Source organism: Rhinopithecus roxellana, chromosome 10 (assembly GCF_007565055.1).
Source record: "Rhinopithecus roxellana isolate Shanxi Qingling chromosome 10, ASM756505v1, whole genome shotgun sequence".
NCBI classification, from domain to species: domain Eukaryota; kingdom Metazoa; phylum Chordata; class Mammalia; order Primates; family Cercopithecidae; genus Rhinopithecus; species Rhinopithecus roxellana.
Genome location: NC_044558.1, coordinates 83,976,348 through 84,001,858, shown reverse-complemented (window position 1 = coordinate 84,001,858; position 25,511 = coordinate 83,976,348). Strand labels below are relative to the sequence as shown.

General features: G+C 52.4%; 1 protein-coding gene across 1 annotated transcript; it reads left to right on the top strand.

Annotated features, from left to right (window-relative positions):
* Positions 1 to 8,087: 8,087 nt before the first annotated feature.
* On the top strand, positions 8,088 to 24,886 carry ORAI1 (ORAI calcium release-activated calcium modulator 1). Its single transcript, XM_010368331.2, has 2 exons — positions 8,088 to 8,639; positions 23,908 to 24,886. Exons 1-2 carry the CDS (start codon positions 8,340 to 8,342, stop codon positions 24,508 to 24,510), a joined length of 903 nt encoding a protein of 300 aa, XP_010366633.1. The 5' UTR covers positions 8,088 to 8,339; the 3' UTR covers positions 24,511 to 24,886.
* The last annotated feature ends 625 nt before the right edge of the window (positions 24,887 to 25,511 follow it).

The following is a 25,511-nucleotide window of genomic DNA, read 5'->3' as shown; positions in this document are numbered from 1 at the left end:
GGAGAATGGTGTGAACCTGGGAGGCAGAGCTTGCAGTGAGCCGAGATCATGCCACTGCACTCCAGCCTGGGAAACAGAGCAAGACTCCTTCTCAAAAAATAAAAGAAAAAAGAAAAATATAAAAAATCAGTATGAGATGGATCACAGACCTAAACATACAAGCAAAAATGCTTTTTTTTGGTGGAGTGGGTGGAGGGTAGAGACAGCATCCCACTGTATTGTCCAGGCTGGTCCCAAATCTGCTGGCATCAAGTGATCCTCTCGACTTGGCCTCCCCAGTGCTGAGATTATAGGTATGAGCCACCATGCCTGGCCTAAAACTTTTAAAAGAAAACACAGGCGAATATCTTCATGACCCTGTGGTTGGCAAAGATTTTTTTTTTTTTTTTTTTTTTTTTTAGATAGTCTTACCGTATGGCTCAGGCTGGAGTGTAATGGTGTGATCTCAGCTCACTGCAACCTCTGCCTCCCGGGTTCAAGTGATTCTCGTGCCTCAGCCTCCTGAGTAGCTGGGATTATAGGCATGTGCCACCACGCCGGGATAATTTTTTAATTTTTGTATTTTTTTTTTTTGAGACGGAGTCTCGCGCCCAGGCTGGAGTGCAGTGGCCGGATCTCAGCTCACTGCAAGCTCCGCCTCCTAGGTTACGCCATTCTCCTGTCTCAGCCTCCCGAGTAGCTGGGACTACAGGCGCCCGCCAAATCGCCCAGCTAGTTTTTTGTATTTTTTAGTAGAGACGGGGTTTCACCGTGTTAGCCAGGATGGTCTCGATCTCCTGACCTCGTGATCCGGCCATCTCGGCCTCCCAAAGTGCTGGGATTACAGGCTTGAGCCACTGCGCCCGGCCGAATTTTTGTATTTTTAGTAGAGATGGAGTTTCACCATGTTGGCCAGGCTGGTCTCCGACTCCTGACCTCAGGTGATCCGTACACCTCGGCCTCCCAAAATGCTGGGATTACAGGCATGAGTCACCGTGTCATCAGCAAAGATTTCTTTTTTTTTTTTTGAGACGGAGTCGCTCTGTCGCCCAGGCTGGAGTGCAGTGGCCAGATCTCAGCTCACTGCAAGCTCCGCCTCCCGGGTTTAGGCCATTACAGGCTTGAGCCCCCGCGCCCGGCCCAGCAAAGATTTCTTATCCAGGTGAGAAAAAGTTCTCACTTTTAAAAGGCATGGGCACAAACACAGACCCAGCAAAGACTTCTGACCAGTGAGGGGGTAGGAGTGGGGGGATGAAGAGTGAGCCCTATAAGCCCAGAAACTGGGGAGCAACGAGAGTGTGAACTGAGTTCACGCTCCCCTGGCATAGTCTAAGCTCCAGACACAGAGAACCATTTTGAGACCAACTCTAGGGCTCACCAACCTGACCCCGTTCTGCATTTTGTAACCAGCCCCCTGACAGTGTCTCACTTGGTTTCCAGCCTCCTTCACCCCAATTCTTTGACCATGAAAACCTTCAAGATCACTCACAAAAGATGCCTCCCAGATGTCTTGTGGAGCTGGCACCAGGGCTGGCTGACAGAGGGATTTCATGCATTCTGAGTCAGGACACAAGGAAGAACTGACAGGGAAGCTGCCCCCAGCTCCATACAAGGACAACTTTTGAAGTATCAGACAACCAATCAGACGTGCTCAGCTTCTAGAAGGAGTGAGCTTCCCATCGCCAGCGGTATGAAAACATTGTTCTAGCCGGGCTTGGTGGTGCGTGCCTGTCGAGCCCAGGAGTCCGAATGCAGCCTGGGTAACACAATGAGACCCCTGTCTCCCCACCACCAAAAAAAAAAAAAAACAGTGGGGAAAAGTTATTAACCATGAACCCCTCTAGGATCCTGGGGCAGGAGGCAGGGATGGCCCAGACATCCCACCCAAGTCTGGATATTTTTATTACTTCTTATCTGTGCAGATGGGGAAATTCAAACCACATAGAATTAGGAGAGGGATGAGGAGCGTGACATAGGAGCTGGGGAAAGGAAACCCTCCCCACCCCAAAGCCCCCTCTGAGTCACCACTCCCAGATCCTCTTGTTCCTCTAAAATCAGCAAATCTCTCCTCCCAGCTTCCGTCCTCTTCCCCCTCCAGACCTCAGGCCCCCTTAGCTGCTAAATGTTATGTGTTCCTAATCCTGAACTGGGGGTTTCTGGGAACCAAGGACATTGCATTATTTTGTTCACTGAACCTGTTTCCATTGGCAATAACCAGTGGGAGGCCCTGGGGTGATAGCGACGTGATGTATGTATGTATGTATGTATTTTTTGAGACTGAGTCTGCCTCTGTCGCCCAGGCTGAGTTCAGTGGCAGGATCTCGGCTCACTGCAACTTTCGCCTCCTGGGTTCAAGCAGTTCTCCTGCCTCAGCCTCCAGAGTAGCTGGGATTACAGGCACGGCCACCACGCCCAACTAATTTTTTTTTTTTTTTTTGAGATGGAGTCTTGCTCTGTTGCCCAGGCTGGAGTGCAGTGGCGTGATCTCGGCTCATTGAAACCTCTGCCTCCCGGGTTCAAGCGATTTTCCTGCCTCAGCCTCCCAAGTAGCTGGGACTATAGGTGCACACCCACGCCTGACTAATTTTTGTATTTTTAGTAGAGATAGGGTTTCACTGTGTTGCCCAGACTGATCTCAAACTCCTGACCTCATGATCCACCTGCCTTGGCCTCCCAAAGAGCTGGGATTACAGGCGTGAGCCACCTCGCCCGGCTAATTTTTTTTTATTTTGACACAGGGTCTTACACTGTCACCTAGGCTACAGTGCAGTGGCGTGATCTCTGCTCACTCCAACCTCCACCTCCACCTCCCGGGTTCAAGAACTTCTTCTACCTCAGCCTCCCAAGTAGTTGGGATTATAGGCACACACCACCAAGCCCGGCTAATTTTTGTATTTTTAGAAGAGATGGGCTTTTACCATGTTGACCAGGCTGGTCTTTAACTCCTGACCTCAGGTGATCCACCTGCCTCAGCCTCCCAAAGTGCTGGAATTACAGGCATGAGCCACTGTGCCCGGCCTAATTTTTGTATTTTTAATGGAGACAGAGTTTCGCCATGTCGGCCAGGCTGGTTTCAAACTCCTGACCTTAAGTGATCCACTGCCTCCACCTCCCAAAGTGTTGGAATTATAAGCATAAGCCACCACACCCGGCCCATGATTCATTTATTTATTTAGTTTTTTTTGTTGTTTGTTTGGAGATGGAGTCTCGCTCTGTCAACCAGGGTGGAGTACAGTGGCGCGATCTTGGCTCACTGCCTCCCAAAGTGCTGGGATTACAGGTGTGAGCCACCGCACCCAGCCTTATTTGGTTGTTTTTTATTTGAGACAGGATCTTGCTTTATTGCCTAGGTTGGAGGACACTGGAGCAATCACCACAGCCTCCATCCCAAGAAGCTGGGAGTACAGGCTCATGCCACCACACCTGGCTTATTTATTTATTTATTTATTCAGACGGAGCATTGCTCTTATTGCCCAGGCTGGAGTGCAATGGCATAATCTCTCCCTCCCAGATTCAAGCGATTCTCCTGCCTCAGCCTCCCAAGTAGCTGGGATTACAGGCATGTGCCACCACACCCAGCCAGTTTTTGTATTTTTAGTAGAGACGAGGTTTCTCCATGTTGGTCAGGCTGGTCTTGAACTCCTGTCCTCTCGGCTGATCCACCCGCCTCAGCCTCCCAAAGCGCTGGGATTACAGGCGTGAGCCACTGCGCCCAGCCTTGTTTGTTTGTTTATTTATTTATTTAGAGACAGAGTCTCACTCCGTCCCCCAGGCTGGAGTGCACTGGTGAGATCTCGGCTCACTCAACCTCCGCCTCCCAGGTTCAAGTGATTCTCCTGCCTCAGCCTCCCTAGTAGCTGGGATTTCAGGAACGCACCACCATTCCCAGCTAGTTGTTTTTTGTTTGTTTGTTTGTTTGTTTGTTTGTTTTAGTAGAGATGGCGCTACTGCACTCCAGCCTGGGTGACTACTGAGACCCTGTCTCAATAAATAAATAAATAAATAAATAAGGTCAGATGCAGTGGCTCACATCTGTAATCCCAGCACTCTTGGAGGCTGAGGCAGGCAGATCATCTGAGTTCAGGAGTTCGAGACCAGCCTGGCCAACATAGTGAAACCCTGTCTCTACTAAAAATACAAAAAAATAGCTGGGTGTGGTGGTGGGCACCTATAATCCCAGTTATTTAGGAGGCTGAACCAGGAGAATTGGTTGAACCCAGGAGGTAGAGGTTGCAGTGAGCCGAGATCGAACCACTGCACCCAGCCTGGGGGACAGAGAGAGACTCCATCTTAAAATAAAAAAAAATATTTACATAGGCTGGGCACAGTGGCTCATGCCTGTAATTCCAGAACTTTGGGAGGCCCATATGGGAGGATCCCTTGAGCCCAGGAGTTTGAGATCAGCATGCACAACATGGGGAGACACTGTACGCTGTCACTATTTTTTTTATTGGAGACGGAGTCTTCTTCTGTCACCCAGGCTGGAGTGCAGTAGCGTGATCTCAGCTCACTGCAACCTCCACCTCCTGGGTTCAAGCGATTATCCCACCTCAGCTTCCCCAGTTGCTGGGATTACAGGTGTGCCCCATCACACCTGGCTAATTTTTTTTGGATTTTTAGTAGAGATGGTGGCTCTCACCAGTAATTCCAGCACTTCGGGAGGCTGAGGCGGGCAGATCACGAGGTCAAGAGATGGAGACCATCCTGGTCCATATAGTGAAACACCGTCTCTACTAAAAATACAAAAATTAGCTGGGCGTGGTGGCGCCCGTCTGTAGTTCTAGCTACTTGGCAGACTGAAGCAGGAGAATCGCTTGGACCCGGGAGGTGGAGGTTGCAGTGAGCCGAGATCGCGCCTGGTGACAGAGCAAGACTCCGTCTCAAAAACAAAAAAGTACAAAGGCCACCAGGGAAACAAGGCCAGTAGGGTGAGATTTCAAAATCCAAATTCCCCAATTTTTTTTTTTTTTTGAGACGTAGCCTCGCTGTTTCCCAGGCTGGAGTGCAGTGGCGCGATCTTGGCTTACTGCAAGCTCTGACTCCCAGGTTCACGCCATTCTCTGCCTCAGCCTCTGGTGTAGCTGAAAGTACAGGCGCCTGCCACCACGCCCGGCTAATTTTTTGTATTTATTTTTAAAATTTTATTTATTTATTTGAGACAGAGTCTTCCTCTGTCACCAGGCTGGAGTGCAGTGGCATGATCTTGGCTCACCGTAACCTCCGCCTCCCGGGTTCAAGTCATTCTCCTGGCTCAGCCTCCCGAGTAGCTGGGATTACAGGCACCCACCACCACGCCCAGCTAATTTTTGTATTTTTAGTAGAGACGGGGTTTCAGCATGTTGGCCAAGATGGTCTCCATCTCCTGACCTTGTGATCCACCCGCCTCTGTCTCCCCAAGTGCTGGGATTACAGGCGTGAGGCACCGCGCCCGGCCTTTTATTTATTTATTTATTTATTTATTTATTTATTTATTTATTTAAAACGGAGTCTCGCTCTGTCTCCAGGCTGGAGTGCAGTGGCACGATCTTGGCCCATTGCAATCTTCGCCCCCCGGGTTCAAGCGATTCTCCTGCCTCAGCCTCCCCAGTAGCTGGGATTACAGGCATGCGCCACCACACCTAATTTTTTTTTTTTTTTTTTTTTTTTTTTTTTTTTTTTTTTGAGACGGAGTCTTGCTCTGCCACCCAGGCTGGAGTGCAGTGGCCGGATCTCAGCTCACTGCAAGCTCCGCCTCCCGGGTTCACGCCATTCTCCTGTCTCAGCCTCCCGAGTAGCTGGGACTACAGGCGCCCGCCTCGTCGCCCGGCTAGTTTTTTGTATTTTCTATTAGAGACAGGGTTTCACCGTATTAGCCAGGATGGTCTCGATCTCCTGACCTCGTGATCCGCCCGTCTCGGCCTCCCAAAGTGCTGGGATTACAGGCTTGAGCCACCGCGCCCGGCCCACACCTAATTTTTTTAGTAGAGACGAGGTTTCACCATGTTGGCTAGGCTGGTCTAGAACTCCTGACCTTGTGATCTGCCCGCCTCGGCCTCCTAAAGTGTTGGTATTATAGGCGTGAGGCACCGCGCCCGGCCCCCATCTTTATTTTTAAAAAGCCAAGACAGGCCGCTGCGGGAACCAGAGACTTTTGGGGGTCAGGTTTTCATCCCACAACGGTTGGGTGGGGGCGCGCCCTCTAGTGGTGACAAGAGTTAAGTTTCACCTCGCCGACCTGCAATGTCACATGCTTGTCACTCATTCCTGTCTCTCCCATAGTTATTCATTCAACAAAAAATTACTGAGCACCGATTGTATGCAGAGGAATATTCTAGATGCTGAGGGTAGAGCTGTGAAGCTGATAGTAAAGGTCCCTGCCCCGGAGCTGACCTCTTAGGAGACATTCCCTAGCATAGTCTTGCAGACACCCCCACCTCACCTCTGCTCCCCAAAATTGGCCTTCCAATGCTCCAACAGCTAAATATCCCTGCTTCAGGGTCTTGGCATGAGCAGTTCCCTCGCCGCCCTGGAATAGATCCTGTCTGCATGGCGGGCTCTGGTCTCAGCTTAAATGTGACCTAAGTCAAAAAGGTGTGACCTTGCTTATTTCCTGCCCCTCTCCGCACCCCACTAAAATATTTGGTCCGGGCGTGGTGGCTCATGCCTGTAATCCCAGCACTTTGGGAGGCCGAGGCGGGCGGATCACCTGAGGTCAGCAGTTCGAGGCTAGCCTGGCCAACATGGCAAAAACCCGTCTCTACTAAAAATACAAAAATTAGCCAGGCGTGGTGGCGGGCGCCTGTAATCCCAGCTACGCAGCAGGCTGAGGCAGGAGAATCGCTTGAACCGGGAGGTGGAGGTCGCAGTGAGCCAATATCGCGCCATTGCACTCCAGCCTGGGCGATTAAGTGCAAAATTGTCTCAAAAAAAAATATGTGTGTATATATATACACACACACACACACACACACACACACATATATATATAAAATATTCAATTAAGGCTTTCATTTTGCTGGAATCCCTCAGCATAGCACTTAATAGTTGCTCGGAAGACACTTGTTGAATGGGTTTGAAGATTCACTGGTTTAAAAAATATCAGGAGGCCGGGCACCGTGGCTCACGCTTGTAATCCCAGCACTTTGGGAGGCTGAGGCAGGCGGATCACGAGGTCAGGAGTTTGAGACCAGCCTGGCCAACATGGTGAAACCCCATCTCTACTAAAAATACAAAAATTAGCAGGGCACGGTGGCGGGCGCCTGTAATCCTAGCTACTAGGGAGGCTGAGGCAGGAGAATCGCTTGAACCGAGGAGGTGGAGGTTGCAGTGAGCCCAGATCGCACCACTGCACTCCAGTCTGGGCGACAGAGCTAGACTCCGTCCCAAAAAAAAAAAAAAAAAAAAAACCAGGAACCGGTCACCTCAATACGTATCAGATGCTGGTGAACACAGGTGGACAAAGTGCTCAACAGACCAAAAATCCCTACCCTAAAAAAATAAAAGAAAAACCTCCCTGCCCTGAATCCGAATATTTTAAAACTAAAATTGCAGCCCCCTCACTACCCACCTCCTTTAGCCCGCTTTATTTTTTCTCCAGCTTTTCACCTTCTAAACTATTATAAAATCGACTCATTGGTGTTTGTGTGTCTTCCCCTACAGAATGCAGCCTCCAAGAGGGCATGGGATTTTGTCCATCTCGTTCATCACCCTACCCAGCCTGAGCACCTAGGCCAGTGTTGGCACCCAGTGGGCGCCAAATAAACACTGACGGCTTGAACTCTAGACCTCGGCCGCTCTTTTTCCTACAGACCTTGAGCCACCTTGTTCCAAAGGGGATATTGGCCTCAGGAGGCGCCCAGAGGTGACCTCAGGAGGCCCGATCCAGGAGTCCAAGCTCCGGGAGCAGGGCCACAGGAGCAGCTGCGGAGAGGGGCGGTGCCAGGAGCCGGAACGGGCAGTGGGGCGCTTCCTGGAAGAGGTGCCGGCGGCGGCGCGCCAGGGACCGTGGGCGGTGCCATCTGAGCGGGCGGGTCACGTGACGCCCAGACCAACGCCCACCTCTTGGTGGGCGGGGCACAGGTGGGCGGGGCGCATGCAAAACAGCCCAGGGAGGCGGCCAATCGCGGCGCGCGCCGGGGGTCCCAGCTCCGGGGATCCGGGACGCCACCCGCGCGCAGTCGCGGGTCGCTGTCGCCCGGGGGCTTTTGCCAGCGGCGCCGGGGGCCTGTGTGCTGGAAGAGCGGGCACTCCCTTGACCTCGTCCTCTCGTCCTGTGCGGCCGGCCGGGTGAGGCCGGGCCCGCGTAGGGGGCAGGCGGCGGCTGCCTCCGGCGGAGGTGCCTCGCGGCTCCCGGGCGGGCCCGCGCCTCGGCGGCGTGTTCCATGCATCCGGAGCCCGCCCCGCCCCCGAGCCGCAGCAGCCCCGAGCTTCCCCCGAGCGGCGGCAGCACCACCAGCGGCAGCCGCCGGAGCCGCTGCCGCAGCGGGGACGGGGAACCTCCGGGAGCCCCGCCGCCGCCGCCCGCCGTCACCTACCCGGACTGGATCGGCCAGAGTTACTCCGAGGTGATGAGTCTCAACGAGCACTCCATGCAGGCGCTGTCCTGGCGCAAGCTCTATTTGAGCCGCGCCAAGCTCAAAGCCTCCAGCCGGACCTCGGCTCTGCTCTCCGGCTTCGCCATGGTGAGCTCGGGCCACCTTGCCCTCCCCTCTCTGCTGACCCGGCTGCTCCCTCCCGCAGCCCCGACGGGGCCCACTGGGGAGCGGGCTGGGCGGGCTGGGCGGGCCGGGGTGAGGGGAAGAGCTGGGAGAAGCCGTCGTGAGCGCTGCGCGAGGGGCAGAGGTGCTGCTGGACGTGAGCACTAGTGGGCGCCGAATACTCCGATCTGGGGTGGTGACAAGCCATACCAGAGTCCGGGCTTGGGGGGCTTGGGTGCCTCCACATGGACTTGCCTGCCCCAGCAAGAGTGGTAGATGCATCCCGAAGTTAGCTCTGTAAGAAGCCCGCCCCACGTGCGTTCAGTGGGGAAAGAAGGGACTCAAAAACTAACCCAGCTGGGGGCGTCAGGAGGTGGGGACGAGGAGAAAGACCTCGAGCTGTCTTGTGCCCCCGCACCTGAGGCCGGAAGGTGTTAGCCCTGTTCTTTTATCAGCTTGTAGAGGGGATTTCCTGACACCCCTTTTGCCACCGCATTTTCCGAGAGCCTCAGCCTGGGGGTTTGACAACAACCAGTCCGCACCTTCAGTTTTTCCTCCAGAAACTTGCCACTGAGTCACTGAGTGTGAGGGAGGAGGGAGGGACGTGTTCCCGTTGAATGGGCTCTTTCTTTTTTCTTTTTTCCAAGACGGAGTCTCACTCTGTCGCCCAGGCTGGAGTGCAGTGGTGCAATCCCGGCCCACTGAAACCTCCACCTCCCCGGTTCAAGCGATTCTCATGCCTCAGCCTCCTGAGTAGCTGGGATTACAGACACCACGCCCGGCTCATTTTTGTATTCTTAGTAGAGACAGGGTTTCACCGTGTTGGCCAGTCTGGTCTTGAACTCTTGACCTCATGATCTGTCCACCTTGGTCTCCCGAAGTGCTGTGATTACAGGCGTGAGCCACCTCGCCAGGCCCAATGGGCTCTTTCTTGATATAGGGGATAGGCTTGCTTTTCTTTCCCCACCATCCTAAGGAGCTGGAGTGGGAAGCCTCTGAGGTGTGGGGTGGGTGAGACTGCCCATGGACCTGAGAAGTGGCTCTGGGGATACCCTCAGGCTTGGCATATTGAAGTTTCTCCGGGAGCAGGGGACTACATAATAACTACATTATTACCACTTTCGGTGATATCAGCCTTCGTGAATGGACTCTATCCCCGCCCCCCAGTTCTGTAGACCAGAGCACTCCTGCCCCCGCCACAAGTGAGCTAAGCCCTTGGCCTTGAGGGAGGGAGTGGCTGCACCCTTCGTGTTTTCTTGGGAAGGGAGTGTGTCTGGAACTCTCCCTGCTTTGCCTTGCAGCAGAGCCTGAATTTTGTAAGGCCCAGAGCGTGCTGGGCCACAGTAGAAAGGCCAGGAGATGGGGAGTGGGAAGCAGCCCTCCCTGCTCAGCTACTTGCTGCCTTTGTGACCTCAAGCAACTCACTCTCCCTGTCTGGGCCTCAATTCCTGAATCGATCAAAGAAGGCAAAGTTTCTCTTTGGGAATAAAATTGAGGGAGCCCCTGAGAGGAGATCAGGGAGTGTGTTTGTATAGACAGCACTCTCAGTTTTAGTTTAGACAGGAGGGAATTCTGCTCTGTTAGTTTCAAATCCTGAGAGACCAGGTTCTGCCTCGTGCCTGAAGAATCTCTAAAAGCAGCTGGCATGTACTAAACACTCACTCAGTGCTAGGTGCCTTAACTCCTGGGCTTACTCCTCAACAACCCTCTGTGATGATTTTGTCAAGGGGCTTTCCCAAGACCACACAGCCAGTCCGGTGGAGCAGGATTTGAACCCGGGTCTGTTAGTGTTCAGAACTTGCTCAGGCACTTGTACCCATTGCGGTGTATAGGAACTCTGATTGATGTCCAGCTAGGGACATGTTATGACAGGCCTAGGAAATGAAAAATAGGGCAAAAGAGTTTCTTTTTTTTTTTTTTTTTGAGACGGAATCTCGCTCTGTGGTTTACGCCGTTCTCCTGCCTCAGCTTCTGAGTAGCTGGGACTACAGGCGCCCGCCACCTCGCCCGGCTAGTGTTTTTTTGTGTATTTTTTAGTAGAGACAGGGTTTCACCGTGTTAACCAGGATGGTCTCGATCTCCTGACCTCGTGATCCGCCCGTCTCGGCCTCCCAAAGTGCTGGGATTACAGGCTTGAGCCACCGCGCCCGGCCACAAGAGTTTCTTTTAAGCCAAAGAAAGTTTTATAATTGGTGGTGGGCAGGGAGCTACCAGTTGTCATCTTTTCCCTGCAGTGCTCCGGGTTTAAGATAATGGTTCCCCCTTTTCTTGTGGTCATGAGTTTATAGCTGCCCCAAGCTTCTCACTCCTGAGGGGTGAGATCCAGATGAATGACACTTTCCTGCCTTCTCAAGTCCCCTCTTCCTTTCAAAGACAGGCCTCAGGCTTCATGGTCAAATGTCACCTCCTTCCTCTTGCTAAAAACAGTGTGAGGAAGTCAGGAGACTGGGGCAGCCAATGGCTTGGAGTGGGCTTTGGCCCACCCTGTCTGTCTCTTGGGGACATTTATTTTCCCCTTCCTGGGTGGAGAAGGCTTGCCGGCTCTGCTGATGGAATCCCCAAAGTTCTGCAGGCAGGGAAGGACCAAACCCCAGGATACTCTCCATTCTGCAGTTACAAGAGGATAACTGCATGTGCCATGAAGCTGGAAATCTATAGGAGGGATGGGATTGGGTGCAGGGTCTGACCATGCCCCACTCCCACTTAGACACCCAGCCTGTAAGTGAGCTTCAGAGAGGAGGGGGTGCCAGCAGCCCCAACGCCATGGTAACAGAGCAACAAGTTTCCTGAATTACTCTCAGTTGGCCTGTGAGTCAGCATAACCAACTTCCTGCCCCCAGAGGGCTTCCTTCCCAGAGACCTGGAAAGTCAAGGGATGGGGTCACCAGGTGAGATTGAGGGAGGGTCTCCCACAAAGCCTGGAGGGGATTGAGAGGTTCCCCACTTCACAGGTAGAAGGGTTGGCCTTCTACCTTCTAGGTGGCCCGGAAGTGTTGGAGATGGCCAGTGGGTGACCTCAGGCAAGAGGTTTTACCTCTTTGAGGCCAGTTTTCTTTTTTTTTCTTCTTTGAAACGGAGTTTCCTCTTTGTTGCCCAGGCTGGAGTGCAGTGATGCGATCTCAGCCCACTGCAACCTCCGCCTCCTGGGTTCATGCGATTCTCCTATCTCAGCCTCCCGAGTAGCTGGGATTACAGGCACACGCCACCTCACCCGGCCTCTCATTTTTGTATTTTTAGTAGAGGAGGGGTTTCACCATGATGGCCAGGCTGGTCTCAAACTCCTGACCTCAGGTGATCCACCTGCCTTGGCGTCCCAAAGTGCTGGGATTACAGGTGTGAGCCACCGCACCTAGCCGAAGCCAGTTTTTTTTTATGTGTACGGAATGGCAGATATCCTGCTCTCCCATGGACTTGCATGAAGATTCATTGTGAAACCAGACCGGGCCCATGAAACACAGAGGAATTTTCAGGGTCTGATGACGCACACCTTGCCTGGACCCTCTCTAATCTGCAGATGAGATTCTTGCTCCAGACGGCATTTCTAGGAACAGCAGGCCTCAGGCGCGCCATCTTCCAAACTCTAACAAGAGATACAAAGCAAGGCGACCTGGACGTAGCGTAGGATCAGCATCCTGTAGAGCTCCTTAAGCCCACAGTACTCTTGTGGGCTTTGAATCACGCCCTCTGTGCCTCAGTTTACACTTCATTGAGGCAGCCAGCCTCAGCCTGACCCCGTCCCCTGCAGGACTGGTGAGCATATGTGGTGATCTCGTCTGCTGGGGAAGGCAGGTTGTAATATTAGCCTAAGCAGAAGATAATTGGGAAGGTCAGTCTGCTGCTGTAAACAAAATGCTTTCCATGACCTGGGATCAATTATTTTTGGATTATCTGCCTCCTCAGTTCTCTGCCTGCCAGCACCCTTTTGTTCCCAAGTTCTAGAGCTGGTTCAGAAGTTGCCTGTAATTTCTATGAAAATAAGTTGGAAGGAAGGACTCAAATCATAAGACACTGAGCCTCTGTGACATGTTCCGAGTTCAGGGACCATGTAAATGAGCAAGAAATTGCTATTACTGTTCCCAGTACTGATAGTAATTATTATTGCTGTTGTTGATTGGGCTGTTGCTGTAGGCTAGACGGTGCCCCACGTAGCATGTTCTGTGATCTTCCTATAACCAGGTGAGTATAGGTGGTCACTGAGAGGAAAGACTTGCTCATGGTCCCTGGCTGGGAAGCTGCAGAGCCCTGTGGCTGTGGTGTAGCACCCTTGCTGTGGGAGAGGAAGCATCAGAGAGTGTAGGAGAACAGAGCTGAGAAGCTCAAGCAGAGCAAAGTCAGAACAGACACCTGAGCAAGACAAGTTGGTTCAAATCCCAGCTCTACCTCTTACAAGGGCAAGACCTTAGGTAAGTCATTTAACCTTTCTCGGTCTCAGTTTCCTCATCTTTAAAATGGAGTACGGCCGGGCACATTGGCTCACGCTTGTAATCCTAGCACTTTGGGAGGCCGAGGCAGGCAAATCACCTGAGGTCAGGAGTGGGAGACCAGCCTGGCCAGTACGGTGAAACCCCATCTCTACTAAAAGTACAAAAATTAGCCGGGTGTGGTTGTGCATTCCTGTAATTCCAGCTACTCGGGAGGCTGAGGCAGGAGAATTGTTTCAACCTGGGAGGCGGAGGTTGCAATGAGTAGAGATCACACCACTGCACTCCAGCCTGGGCAACAAACAGAGTAAGACTCCATCTCAAAAAAAGAAAAAAAATTGCAAAGCACTTACAGTATCTGACCCAAGTATCCCAGATACTTGCTTACCCTTTTTTCCATGGTGTTAGGGCTACTAAGGGTTAACTGAGTTAAAATAATCTGGTTCTTGCTGAGCCTTGAGTGTGGTGGAGTTAGGACTTGAGAAAGAGCCTTCAAGTCACAGGAAGTGGCAGGAACAGATGAGAAATGACAGGGCCTAGGGGAAAGGTACAGGGGCTGTGGTTGGGGTTGAGGGTCTTCAGGAAGTAGTAGAGAACGGTGAATTTAGCCAGGCAAGATGATGGAGGGCCTTGATTGGGTGGGAAATTTGAACTCTTGGATAGGCAGCAGGGAGCCATTGAAGGTTTTAGACAGGAGTTACATGATGAATTCTATGATGGTGGTGGTGGTGGTTGTGGTTACTGTTTACTGAAACCCTGTCGTGCCAGGCATGAGCCTGAACGCTTTTCTTTCATTCTTACTGAATCCTCACCATAGCTCTTAAAAGTATGTACTGTAAACAGGAAAACTAAGGCTCCTAGAGGTTAAGATTCTCCAGCTAGTAGCATTCAAGCTCTGGTCTGTCTGGCTGGGAGCCATTTCCACTTTACCACCCTCTGGTTTCCACCACCCATGCAAGTTGTTAACTGGGCCTTTGAGATCTTCCAGATGTGAGACTCTGTGCTGGGTTTGCACGCTGGGCTATGGAGAAAGGGAATTATGCTGTGTTCCCCAAGGGGAGGGTGCTTCCTGCCTAGCAGAGAAGACGTTTGTAAAATTTCACAAGTGCCTGTGGCATATTTTTGGAATTTTGACCAAGAGCAGTGTTGAGCTCCACTGACTGCCGGGTCCCTGGCTAATGAAGGATAACTCTGAGTAGGTTTCTAAGACAGCCCTAAGGTAATCAATGTGGGGTGGGGGTGAAGGGTAGAGTTCCTGTAGAGAAATAAAACTGAATATAAAGTTTAAACTTTGACAGCAGGCCAGGTGCAGTGGCTCACGCCTGTAATCCCAGTACTTTGAGAGGCCAAGGTAGGAGGATAGCCGGAGCCTAGGAGTTGGAGACCAGCCTGGGCAACATAGGGAGACCCCGTCTCTACAAATAATAAAAAAAATTAGCCAGGCATGGTGGCAGATGCCTGTGGTCCCAAGTACTTGGCAGGCTGAGGCAGGAGGATCACTTGAGCCCAGAAGGTCGAGGCTGCAGTGAGCTCTAAGGGTGCCACACTCCAGTCTGGGTGACAGAGTGAGACTCTGTCTCACAACAAATAAAATAAACATAGACAGCAGATTTCTCTCTGATGGGGTTTCTAAGGGTTCTTTAATATGATCTCTGGAAGGAACATCTCAGACTGCTAAGACCACAGACTTTTCTTCAGATAATAATCTTGTGGGACTATTATTTGATAGCCCTATTTAGGGATCATTGATGTCACCCAGGGGTCAGCTGGCTTTTTGTGTAAAGGAGCCACCAGGTCTCAGTGGTAACTCTTCAACTCTGCTGTTTTTTTTTTTTTTTTTTTTTTTTTTTGAGGCGCAGTCTCGCTCTGTCGCCCAGACTGGAGTGCAGTGGCACAATCTCGGCTCACTGCAAGCTCCACCTCCCAGGTTCACGCCATTCTCCTGCCTCAGCCTCCCGAGTAGCTGGGACTACAGGCGCCCGCCACCTCGCCTGGCTAGTTTTTTGTATTTTTAGTAGAGATGGGGTTTCACCATGTTAGCCAGGATGGTCTCGATCTCCTGACCTCGTGATCTGCCCGTCTTGGCCTCCCAAAGTGCTGAGATTACAGGCTTGAGCCACCGCGCCTGGCCTCAACTCTGCTGTTGTAGCTGGAAAGCAGCATGGATAATAGGTGAGTGAGTGGGCATGGCTGTGTGCCAATAAAACTTAATTTACAAAAACTACTGTCTGCAGGCTCTAGTTTGCTGACCTCTGATCTAAGCCAATCTTTTTTTTTTTTTTTTTTTTTTTGAGACTGAGTTTTGCTCTTGTTGCACAGGTTTGAGTGGAATGGTGTGATCTTGGCTCACTGCAGCCTCTGCCTTCTGGGTTCAAGCGATTCTTCAGCCTCAGCCTCCCGAGTAGCTGGGGTTATAGGCATGTGCCACCATGCCCAGCTAATTTTGTATTTTTAGTAGAGATGGGGTTTCTCCATGTTGGTCAGTCTGGTCTCGAACTCCCAACCTCAGATGATCCGCCCAGCTCAACCTCCCAAAGTGCTGGGATTACAGGTGTGAGCCACTGTGCCTAGCCCTGTCTCCAAACTTTTGAGCATATACCCTTATCAAAAAATATTTATGGCTGGGCACGGTGGCTCACGCCTGTAATCCCAGCAGTTTGGGAGGCTGAGGCTGGCGGATCACTAAGTCAGGAGATCGAGACCATCCTGGCTAACACGGTGAAACCCCGTCTCTACTAAAAAATACAAAAAATTAGCCAGGCGTGGTGGCGGGCGCCTGTAGTCCCAACTACTTGGGAGGCTGAAGCAGGAGAATGGCGTGAACCCAGGAGGCAGAGCTTGCAGTGAGCCGAGATGGCGCCATTGCACTCCAGCCTGGGCGACAGAGTGAGACTTCGTCTCAAAAAAAAAAAAAAAAATTAACTAGGCGTGGTGCCTCTAGTTCCAGCTGTTTGGGACGCTGAGATGGGATGACCACTGAACCCGAGAGGTTGAGGCTGCAGTGAGCTGTGATTACCCAATTGCACCCCAGCCTGGGTGACAGAGTGAGACCCTGCCTCAAAAAAAGAATTAGCCAGTTGAAGAGAAAGTCTGGGTCTGTGCCCCCCAACCCCGTATGCAAATTCAGCCTGTTCATGGCTTGTAGCAAATTTAGTAAGTTGCAACCAGCACATTTTGTTGTTTCTTTGTTTTGATAACTTTGGTACCAAGCTCCTGAGGGTTTTTAGAATGAGATAAGGATGAAATGAAACAAAGTCGCAGCGCGCATTGCATCTTGCAAGACCTTATTGGCGTGCTGTAAGGCTAAATGTTGATTGGCGAAACTTTTGTTTCTGTTATAAACGCATGAGTGTCTATTTATAGAAACGTGGAGTCCTGGACTGTCATGGTCAAGACTTTGTAAACCACTACACACTAGACCTCAATACCCTCTTAACAGATGGTTTGCATTTGAGGTGGGGCCAGCAGGCTCAGACAGCTCCGGGTGACCCTGCATGATTGCAGTTTAGAGGGCCTCATGTTCCAGGCTGCAGCCACACACCCTCCTAAAAGGGTGGTCAAGAAAAGAACTAGGCCAGGGGAAGGAAGGCTGTGGGAGCTGAGGTCAGGCCCAGCATGGGAGGGCTGCCTCAGAGGGCCTGGACTTGCAGGTGCCCGGTGCCCAGGGTCTCCATGGAGCCCAGCAGGAGCCAGGAGAGATAGCTGGCACTCAGGCGAGGTGGGCTGATGCCTGGTACAGTCTGCCAGGGCCACCCAGGCCCTGCCTTTCGCAGAATTATGTAACCCTCTTCTTGACCCTTGCTAAGCTTTGGCATCTCTAGCCAAAACCCTACTGGGGGTATCCATGGACTAGCGTGAGGTGGGGCTGGTGGTCTTTCGCCTTTCCTATCCCTTATAGGGTTCGCCTTGCCAGGTTCAGGCGGCCAGCGGCTGGCTGGGGGCTGTTTATTTTGGGCTGACGGGCTATATTTACCTTGTGAAGCTGCATGCGATCTGATCTGATCCAATCTCGCTGGGGCTCAGCTGGGGATCTGGCAGTCAGCTGCCAGATCTGCAGGGCCCCAGGCCCTCACCCTCCCCACCCGAGGGGACATTTCCAGAGCAAGACGGATCCTGGAAAAAGTGGTGGTATTTATTCCTGTGAATTTTTCATCCAGCTCCGTGACACGTGCCAACTGTTCCTTTCTTCTCACTTTGAATCATTCTTTTACACAGCCCCCTGAACCCTGTGGCATTGAACTTGGTCCCAAGTCTGGGCACATACAGCTTGCCTATGTGCACAGAGTTCCAGGAATCGTAGGGTCCAGTGAGGGTAATGGGGTTTCTTACAGAGCCGGGCAGCAGGTCCTTTTTTCTTCCTCGGAGAGCCTCTCCTCTCTCCGCAGCCCAAGACCTTAGGGAGAGCTGGCGATTGTGGGTGTCCCCGGGCCGTGTGCATCCCAACAGCTGCACTGCTTTCTGGCCCTGAAGCCTGTGGGTGTGACTAATGGTGTGGAATGTGGTGGTCTCTGTCCTGTGGAGGTGGCCATCAGGCCAGGTGTGGCGTGGGGTACACATCCTTGTGGCTGGGGTTTGAAGCTGGAGCTGCCTCTAAATATAGCAAGCGAGGTCCAGAGTTGGGGTTGGAAGGTGGGCATATGGGGTCCCTGTCTCCAGCCTGAGCTGAGGGTATCCAGGCACTATTTCTCTTCCATGCACTTCAAGCTCTGTTTTTCTCCTTTTTTCTTCTCTTTTCTTTTTTTTAGAGATAGAGTCTTGCTCTGTTGCCCAGTGTGTAGTGTAGTGATGTGATCATAGCTACTGCAGCCTCGAACTCCTGGGCTCAAGGGATCCTCCTGCCTTAGCCTCTCAAGTAGCCAGGACTGGCTGGGCACTAACAAAAGTTAGTTGGGCGTGGTGGCAGGCGCCTGTAATCCCAGCTACTCAGGAGGCTGAGGCAGGAGAATCGCTTGAACCCGGGAGGGGCAGGTTGCAGTGAGCCGAATCATGCCACTGCACTCCAGCCTGGGTGACAGAGTGAGACTCCATCTCAAAAAAAAAAAAAAAAAAAAAAGGTAGCTGGGGCTACAGGCATGCCCACTATACCCAGCTAATTTTTTTTTTCTGTGTGTGTGTGCAATAGGGTCTCACATTAGCACTGCCATGCCCAGCTAATTTTGTATTTTTAGTAGAGATAGGGTTTCTCCATGTTGGTCAGGCTTGTCTCGAACTCCCAACCTCACGTGATCTGCCTGCCTCAGCCTCCCAAAGTGCTGGGATTGCAGACATGAGCCACCGCGCCCAGCCCTGTGTTTTTCTCTTTAACCAAGATTTGTTGAGCTGCTGTAGCTGGCGCTATGCTAAACATCTAGATGTGAAAACTACATTAGTCTCAGCCACCATGTGAGGGAGGTGCTCCTTTGCCCCTTCATACCCGGGCTGTGGAGCCAAGTGGACTTGGTTTTGAATCCAGCAGCAGAGTAACCCTTTGGATAGCTGACATCACCTTTCTGAGCCTCAGTTTCCTTGTTTGTGAAAGAATAATAATAGGATTAATAAATCATGGGATTATCTTTTTTTTTTTTTTGAGACAGACCATGCTCTGTCACCCAGACTGGAGTGCAGTGGTGCTATCTTGGCTTACTGCAACCTCTGCCTCTTGGATTCAAGAGATTCTCCTACCTCAGCCTCCCAATTAGCTGGGATTACAGGTGCACACCACCACACCCCAGCTAATTTTTTTTTTTTTTTGAGATGGTGTCTCACTCTGTTGCCTATGCTGGAGTGCAGCGGCACGATTTCAGCTCACTGCAACCTCCACCTCCAGGTTCAAGCAATACTTGTGCCTCAGCTTCACAATTTTCTGGGATTACAGGTGCGTCCCACCACATGCAGCTAATTTTTTTGTATTTTTAGTAGAGGCGGGGCTTCGCCATGTTGGCCAGGCTGGTCTTGAACGCCTAACCTCAAGTTATCTGCCTGCCTTGGCCTCCCAAAGTTCTGGGATTACAGGCATAAGCCACCACGCCCGGCCCACGCCTGGCTAATTTTTGTATTTTTTTTTTTTTTTTTTTTTTTTTTTTTTGAGACGGAGTCTCGCTCTGTCGCCCAGGCTGGAGTGCAGTGGCCGGATCTCAGCTCACTGCAAGCTCCGCCTCCCGGGTTTACGTCATTCTCCTGCCTCAGCCTCCCGAGTAGCTGGGACTACAGGCGCCCGCCAGGTCGCCCGGCTAGTTTTTTGTATTTTTAGTAGAGACGGGGTTTCACCATGTTAGCCAGGATGGTCTCGATCTCCTGACCTCGTGATCCGCCCGTCTCGGCCTCCCAAAGTGCTGGGATTACAGGCTTGAGCCACCGCGCCCGGCCATTTTTGTATTTTTAGTAGAGACAGGGTTTCACCATGTTGACCAGGCTGCTCTGGAACTCCCGGCCTCAAGTGATCCGCCCGCCTCAGCTTCCCAATGTGCTGGGATTACAGGCATGAGCCACTACGCCTGTCAGCCTCTATTTTATAGATGTGGAAGCTGTGGTACAGAGAGGTTGAGAACCTTATCCAAGGTCAATAGCTGTGTAAGTGGAGGAGCCAGTTTGCAGCCAGCCGTGTGGTGTGCTCTGTGGTCCTGACTGGATAGAGGGGGAGAGACACTACCTTAAGGGTGGCTGGGGCGCAGGTGAGGCACCAAGTAGGGAACAGAGTAGGACTATAGACCTGTGTACAGGCCCCTCATACACACCCCAGCGGCCAGCTCAGGGCTTAAGACACCTAAAGGCTCCAGACATTTCCAGTGAGTGGATCAGTAGCAGTGGACCTGGGGCAGCTCACTAACGGCCGCTGCTGCTTGTCCTGTCTCCGGTTTCAGGTTCCGGGGTGGCAGACCAGAGCAGGAAGAGGAAGTGCTGGGGGTTGGGGAGGTGCCAGGAGACACTGGCTGCTGGAAGGGGCTCTCCTCTTCCAGATGTGGGCAGACCTGGGTGCAGAGACAAGGGAGCTGCAGGATGTGGCCCTCCACCTGCCGTGGCCTGGTGACCTGTCCCACGTCTTGTGTCCAGCACCCACATGTGCTGAGACACCCTCACCCGCATGGACTCAGAATTCTCAGGGCTGGCTTTCAGCCACCAAAGATCTTAAACACAGTAGAAATCCTGATGGCATTGCCCCAAATTTATATGAGTTTGAAATGTTTTGTAAACGCCTAGACTGAAAAGTACATACCAACGTCCACTGAGGGCATTCTTAGACAAAAGCCTGAGAATCCCGTTGAAATTGTCAGAAAAGTCCTGTCAATAAATGATACTTGGCTGTTTTAAGGAGAGTGTCAAGGCCAGGTGTGGTGGCTCACACCTGTAATCCCAGCACTTTGGGAGGCCGAGGCGGGTGGATCACGAGGTCAGGAGTTCGAGACCAGCCTGGCCAACATGGTGAAACCCCCATCTCTACTAAAAATACAAAAATTAGCTGGGCGTGGTGGCAGGCACCTGTAATCCCAGCTACTCGGGAGGCTGAGGCAGGAGAATCACTCGAATCCATGAGCCAGAGGTTGCAGTGAGTTGAGATTACACCATTGTACTCCAGCCTGGGCGGTAGAGAGACTCCATCAAAACAAAAAAAAAAAGGAGAGTGTCCACCATCTTCAGATTCTCAGAGATATCCGACCCCAAGTCAGATCCAGATTGTGACTATCTCACTGCATCCCCTCCTTTTATGGGTGGAGAGGAGGGTCTTGGCCAAGGTTACCGGTGAACAGGCAGTTATGGAGCTGGAACATGGGTTTGCCGATTTGACCTGGCATTCTTTCTGCCTGAGCGTGCCCCTCTGCAGGAGGGTAGAAGCCCCAGGAGGATGTTATAAAGAGACTGTGGGGTGGGGATGAGGTTCCTAAACTGGGTAATAATAAAGCTCGCTTTTATTGAGGGTTTGTTGTGTGCCAGACACTACCTGTTTTACATGAATTGACTCTCTTAATCCTCACAAGAAGCCTTCAAGGCTTGTCCCATTTATTCCCATTTTACAGATGTGGAAACAGAGGTACAGAAAGTTGAGAGCTTGCCAGAGTCATACAGCCTAATCAAGGGCAGGGGAGTCAGGGTTGAAGCCAGGCAGACTGCAAAAGGAGAGCAGTGGGGAAGGAAGGCGCCCACACCCCTCCCTAGGGCAGGAGGGGTGAGGTCAGGAATTCCCTGCTTGCTGGGGGCCAGGCTGGTGTGCGGCTAATGGAGAAACTTCAATATTAGGCTGTCCGCTCTGAGCCTGCCACATACATAGCAAACACCTTATAAAGAGTCACTGTCCTTGATGGAATGACTGCCATAGGTCCCGCCATCTCCCTACCCCCGTCCCTCCAGCCCTCATAGGTTGACCGTGGTTGTGTGCCCACTGCCAGCTGTTCCCGGCCCAGATCTGATGAGCGGGCTCCTTTGCATGGAGGTGACTTGCAAGGCCCAGGTGAGGAGCAGCGGGTGTGTGGCCCAGAGCATGCCCCTGGTGACCTCGGGTCCACAGGTCTCCAGGAATTGGGGGCAGCTGGTGGTCAGCCCTGCAGCTGGGGAGGAGACAGCCCCAAGGTGTACTGGCCACCCAGCCTGCACCAGCTGAGCCCATCGCTTCTGGGAAGCCTGCTTTGTACTTCTCAGGTTGTGCACTGTGTTCGCAGAAGGGCCTGAGTGTGTCCTGGGAGAGCAGCCACCACCCCTCTGCATGTCCCCAGAGCAGGGCATGAAGGAGAAGCCTGTGCTTGGGTGTGAGGATGTGGGGCCAACAGGAATGGTGGCTGGTGATTGCTTTTTTTTAATGCTTTTATTTTAACCATAGTAAAACACGCATAACAAAATTTACCATTTTGACCACTGATGGTGGTTGGTGTTAATTTTAATTTAATTATTTAATTGTTATTATTATTATTTTTGAGTTAGAGTCTCACTCTGTTGGCCAGGCTGGAGTGCAGTGGCACGATCTCAGCTCACTGCAACCTCCGCTGCCCGGGTTCAAGTGAGTCTTCTGCCTCAGCCTCCCAAGCAGCTGGGATTACAGGCGCGTGCCACCACGCCCAGCTATATTGTTTTATTTTTAGTAGAGATGGGGTTTCACCATGTTAGCCAGGCTCGTCTCCAACTCCTGACCTCAGGTGATCCACCCACCTCAACTTCCCAAAGTGCTGGAATTACAGGCATGAGCCACTGGCCCCGCCTGATTTTATTTTTTTTAGAGATAAGGTCTTGCTCTGGTGCCCAGACTGGAGGGCGGTGGTGCGATCATAGCTCACCACCACCTCAAACTCCTGGGCTCCAGCAATCCTTCTCCGTCAGACTCCCAAGTAGCCAGAACTACAGGTGTGCACCACCACCCCCAGCTAATTAAAACAAATTTTTTTGTAGAGGTGAGGTTTCTCTGTATTGCCCGGCTGCTCTCTAACTCCTGGCCTCAAGCAGTCCTCCCACTGCGGCCTCCACAAAGTGTAGAGATTACAGGTGTGAGCCACTGTGCCTGTCCTGCGGCTGGTTTCCTTTTTTTTTTTTTTTTTGAGACAGAGTCTCGCTCTGTCGTCCAGGCTGGAGTGCAGTGGCCAGATCTCAGCTCACTGTAAGCTCCGCCTCCTGAGTTTACACCATTCTCCTGCCTCAGCCTCCCGAGTAGCTGGGACTACAGGCGCCCGCCACCTCGCCCGGCTAGTTTTTTGTATTTTTTTAGTAGAGACGGGGTTTCACCATGTTAGCCAGGATGGTCTCGATCTCCTGACCTCGTGATCCGCCCGCCTCAGCCTCCCAAAGTGCTGGGATTACAGGCTTGAGCCACCGCACCCGGCCGCGGCTGGTTTCTAATACCTGACCAGGTGGTAATAGCAGTGATTTGGGAGGTGGTACCATGTGCCAGCTCTCATTTAATTGTTAAAATAATTCTATGAATAGGCTGGGTGTGGTGGCTCATACCTGTAATCCCCGCACTTTGGGAGGCTGAGGCGGGCAGGTGGATCACCTGAGGTTGGAAGTTCGAGACCAGCTTGGCCAATGTGGTGAAACCCTGTCTTTACCAAAAGTACAAAAAAATTAGTCAAGTGTAGGCACGTGCCTGTAGTCCCAGGTACTTGGGAGGCTGAGGCAGGAGGATCACTTGAACCCAGGAGGTGGAGGTTGCAGTCAGCCGAGATCGCACCACTGGGCTCCAGCCTGGGCAAAAGAACACGATTGTGTCTGGGGAAAAAAAAAATCCTATGAACTAGTATTATATCTCTATTTCTACAGATAAGAAAGTTGAGGCTTGGCCGGGCGCGGTGGCTCAAGCCTGTAATCCCAGCACTTTGGGAGGCCGAGACAGGCGGATCACGAGGTCAGGAGATTGAGACCATCCTGGCTAACACGGTGAAACCCCGTCTGTACTAAAAAAAATACAAAAACTAGCCAGGCGAGGTGGCGGGCGCCTGTAGTCCCAGCTCCTCGGGAGCCTGAGGCAGGAGAATGGCGTAAACCCGGGAGGTGGAGCTTGCAGTGAGCTGAGATCCGGCCACTGCACTCCAGTCTGGGCGACAGAGCGAGACTCCGCCTCAAAAAAAAAAAAAAAAAAAAAAAAGAAAGTTGAGGCTTAGAGAGGTTAAATGACTTTCCCAGGGTTGCACAGTTAGTGAGTCCCAGGACTGGGATTCAGATCCAGGCGGCCTTGGCTCCTGCTTTCTGTAGGACTTTCTGCCACTTTCATCCCCAAGTGAATAGGCCTTACTATCCCCAGTATAGATAAATGAAAACTGAGGCTTGGAGAGGCCACGCGACTGACCAGGGTCCCAGAGCCTGACAGGAGAGCCAGGACTGAAGAGTAGCAGTGGGGGCTGGGACTGCTGGCACTCATTCCGCCTGTCCCCCCGCAGGTGGCGATGGTGGAGGTGCAGCTGGACGCTGACCACGACTACCCGCCAGGGCTGCTTATCGCCTTCAGTGCCTGCACCACGGTGCTGGTGGCCGTACACCTGTTTGCACTCATGATCAGCACCTGCATCTTGCCCAACATCGAGGCAGTAAGCAACGTGCACAACCTCAACTCAGTCAAGGAGTCCCCCCACGAGCGCATGCACCGCCACATCGAGCTGGCCTGGGCCTTCTCCACCGTCATCGGCACGCTGCTCTTCCTGGCCGAGGTCGTGCTGCTCTGCTGGGTCAAGTTCTTGCCCCTCAAGAAGCAGCCAGGCCAGCCGAGGCCCACCAGCAAGCCCCCCGCCAGTGGTGCAGCTGCCAACGTCAGCACCAGCGGCATCACCCCGGGCCAGGCAGCCGCCATCGCCTCGACCACCATCATGGTGCCCTTTGGCCTGATCTTTATCGTCTTCGCCGTCCACTTCTACCGCTCACTGGTCAGCCATAAGACGGACCGACAGTTCCAGGAGCTCAACGAGCTGGCGGAGTTTGCTCGCTTACAGGACCAGCTGGACCACAGAGGGGACCACCCCCTGACGCCCGGCAGCCACTATGCCTAGGCCCATGCGGTCTGGGCCCTTCCAATTCTTTGGCCTTACGCCCTTCCCCATGACCTTGTCCTGCCCCAGCCTCACGGACAGCCTGTGCAAGGGGCTGGGCTTCAGCAAGGGGCAGAGCCTGGAGGGAAGAGGCTTTTTGTAAGAGAAATTTCTGCACTTTGAAACTGTCCTCTAAGAGAATAAGCATTTCCTGTTCTTCCAGCTCCAGGAAGAGCTGGAGGGGGCCAAAATGGGGCCACACACTCGCTGTGTCCCCTCTCCTCCCCTGTGCCAGTGCCACCTGGGTGCCTCCTCCTGTCCGTCTCAACCTCCCTCCCGTCCAGCGTTGAGTGTGTATGTGTGTGTGACACATAAATATACTCATAAGGACACCTCCTTCCCGTGTCTTGTTTTTGTTGGGCCTGGGCTACTGGTATTATGCCTCACCCTGATTAGGTGAGCCTCTAGGAAAACTTAAAACAAATTTTAAGCCAGGTATGGTGGCACACACCTGTGGTCTCAGCTATTCAGGAGGCCAAGGCAGGAGGATCTCTTGAGCCCAGGAGTTTGAGACCCCATCTCAAACAAAAAATACAAAAATTAGCCAGGCATGGCACCTACAATTCCAGCTCCTTTGAGAGATTGAGGCAGGAAGATTGCCTGAGCCCGGGAGGCCAAGGCTGCAATGAGCTGTGGTAACACCACTACACTCCAACTTGGGCAACAGAGGGAGACACTCTAAAAAAAAAAGGAAAACTTTGCCCAGCATGGTGGCTCACACCTGTAATCCTAGCACTCTGGGAGGCCAAGGTGGGCAGATCATCTGAGGTCGGGAGTTCGAGACCAGGCAGACCAACATGGAGAAACCCTGTGTCTACTAAAAATACAAAATTAGTCGTGCGTGGTGGCGCACGCCTGTAATCCCAGCTACTCGGGAGGCTGAGGCAGGAGAATCGCTTGAACTCGTGAGGCGGAGGTTGTGGTGAGCCGAGATCACGCCACTGCCCTCTCGCCTGGGCAAC

Coding starts and splice junctions, on each gene's coding strand:
- ORAI1 (XM_010368331.2), top strand. CDS start 8,340: ATGCATCCGGAGCCCGCCCCGCCCCCGAGCCGCAGCAGCCCCGAGCTT. Junction 8,640..23,907: donor TGCTCTCCGGCTTCGCCATG/GTGAGCTCGGGC, acceptor GTCCCCCCGCAG/GTGGCGATGGTGGAGGTGCA.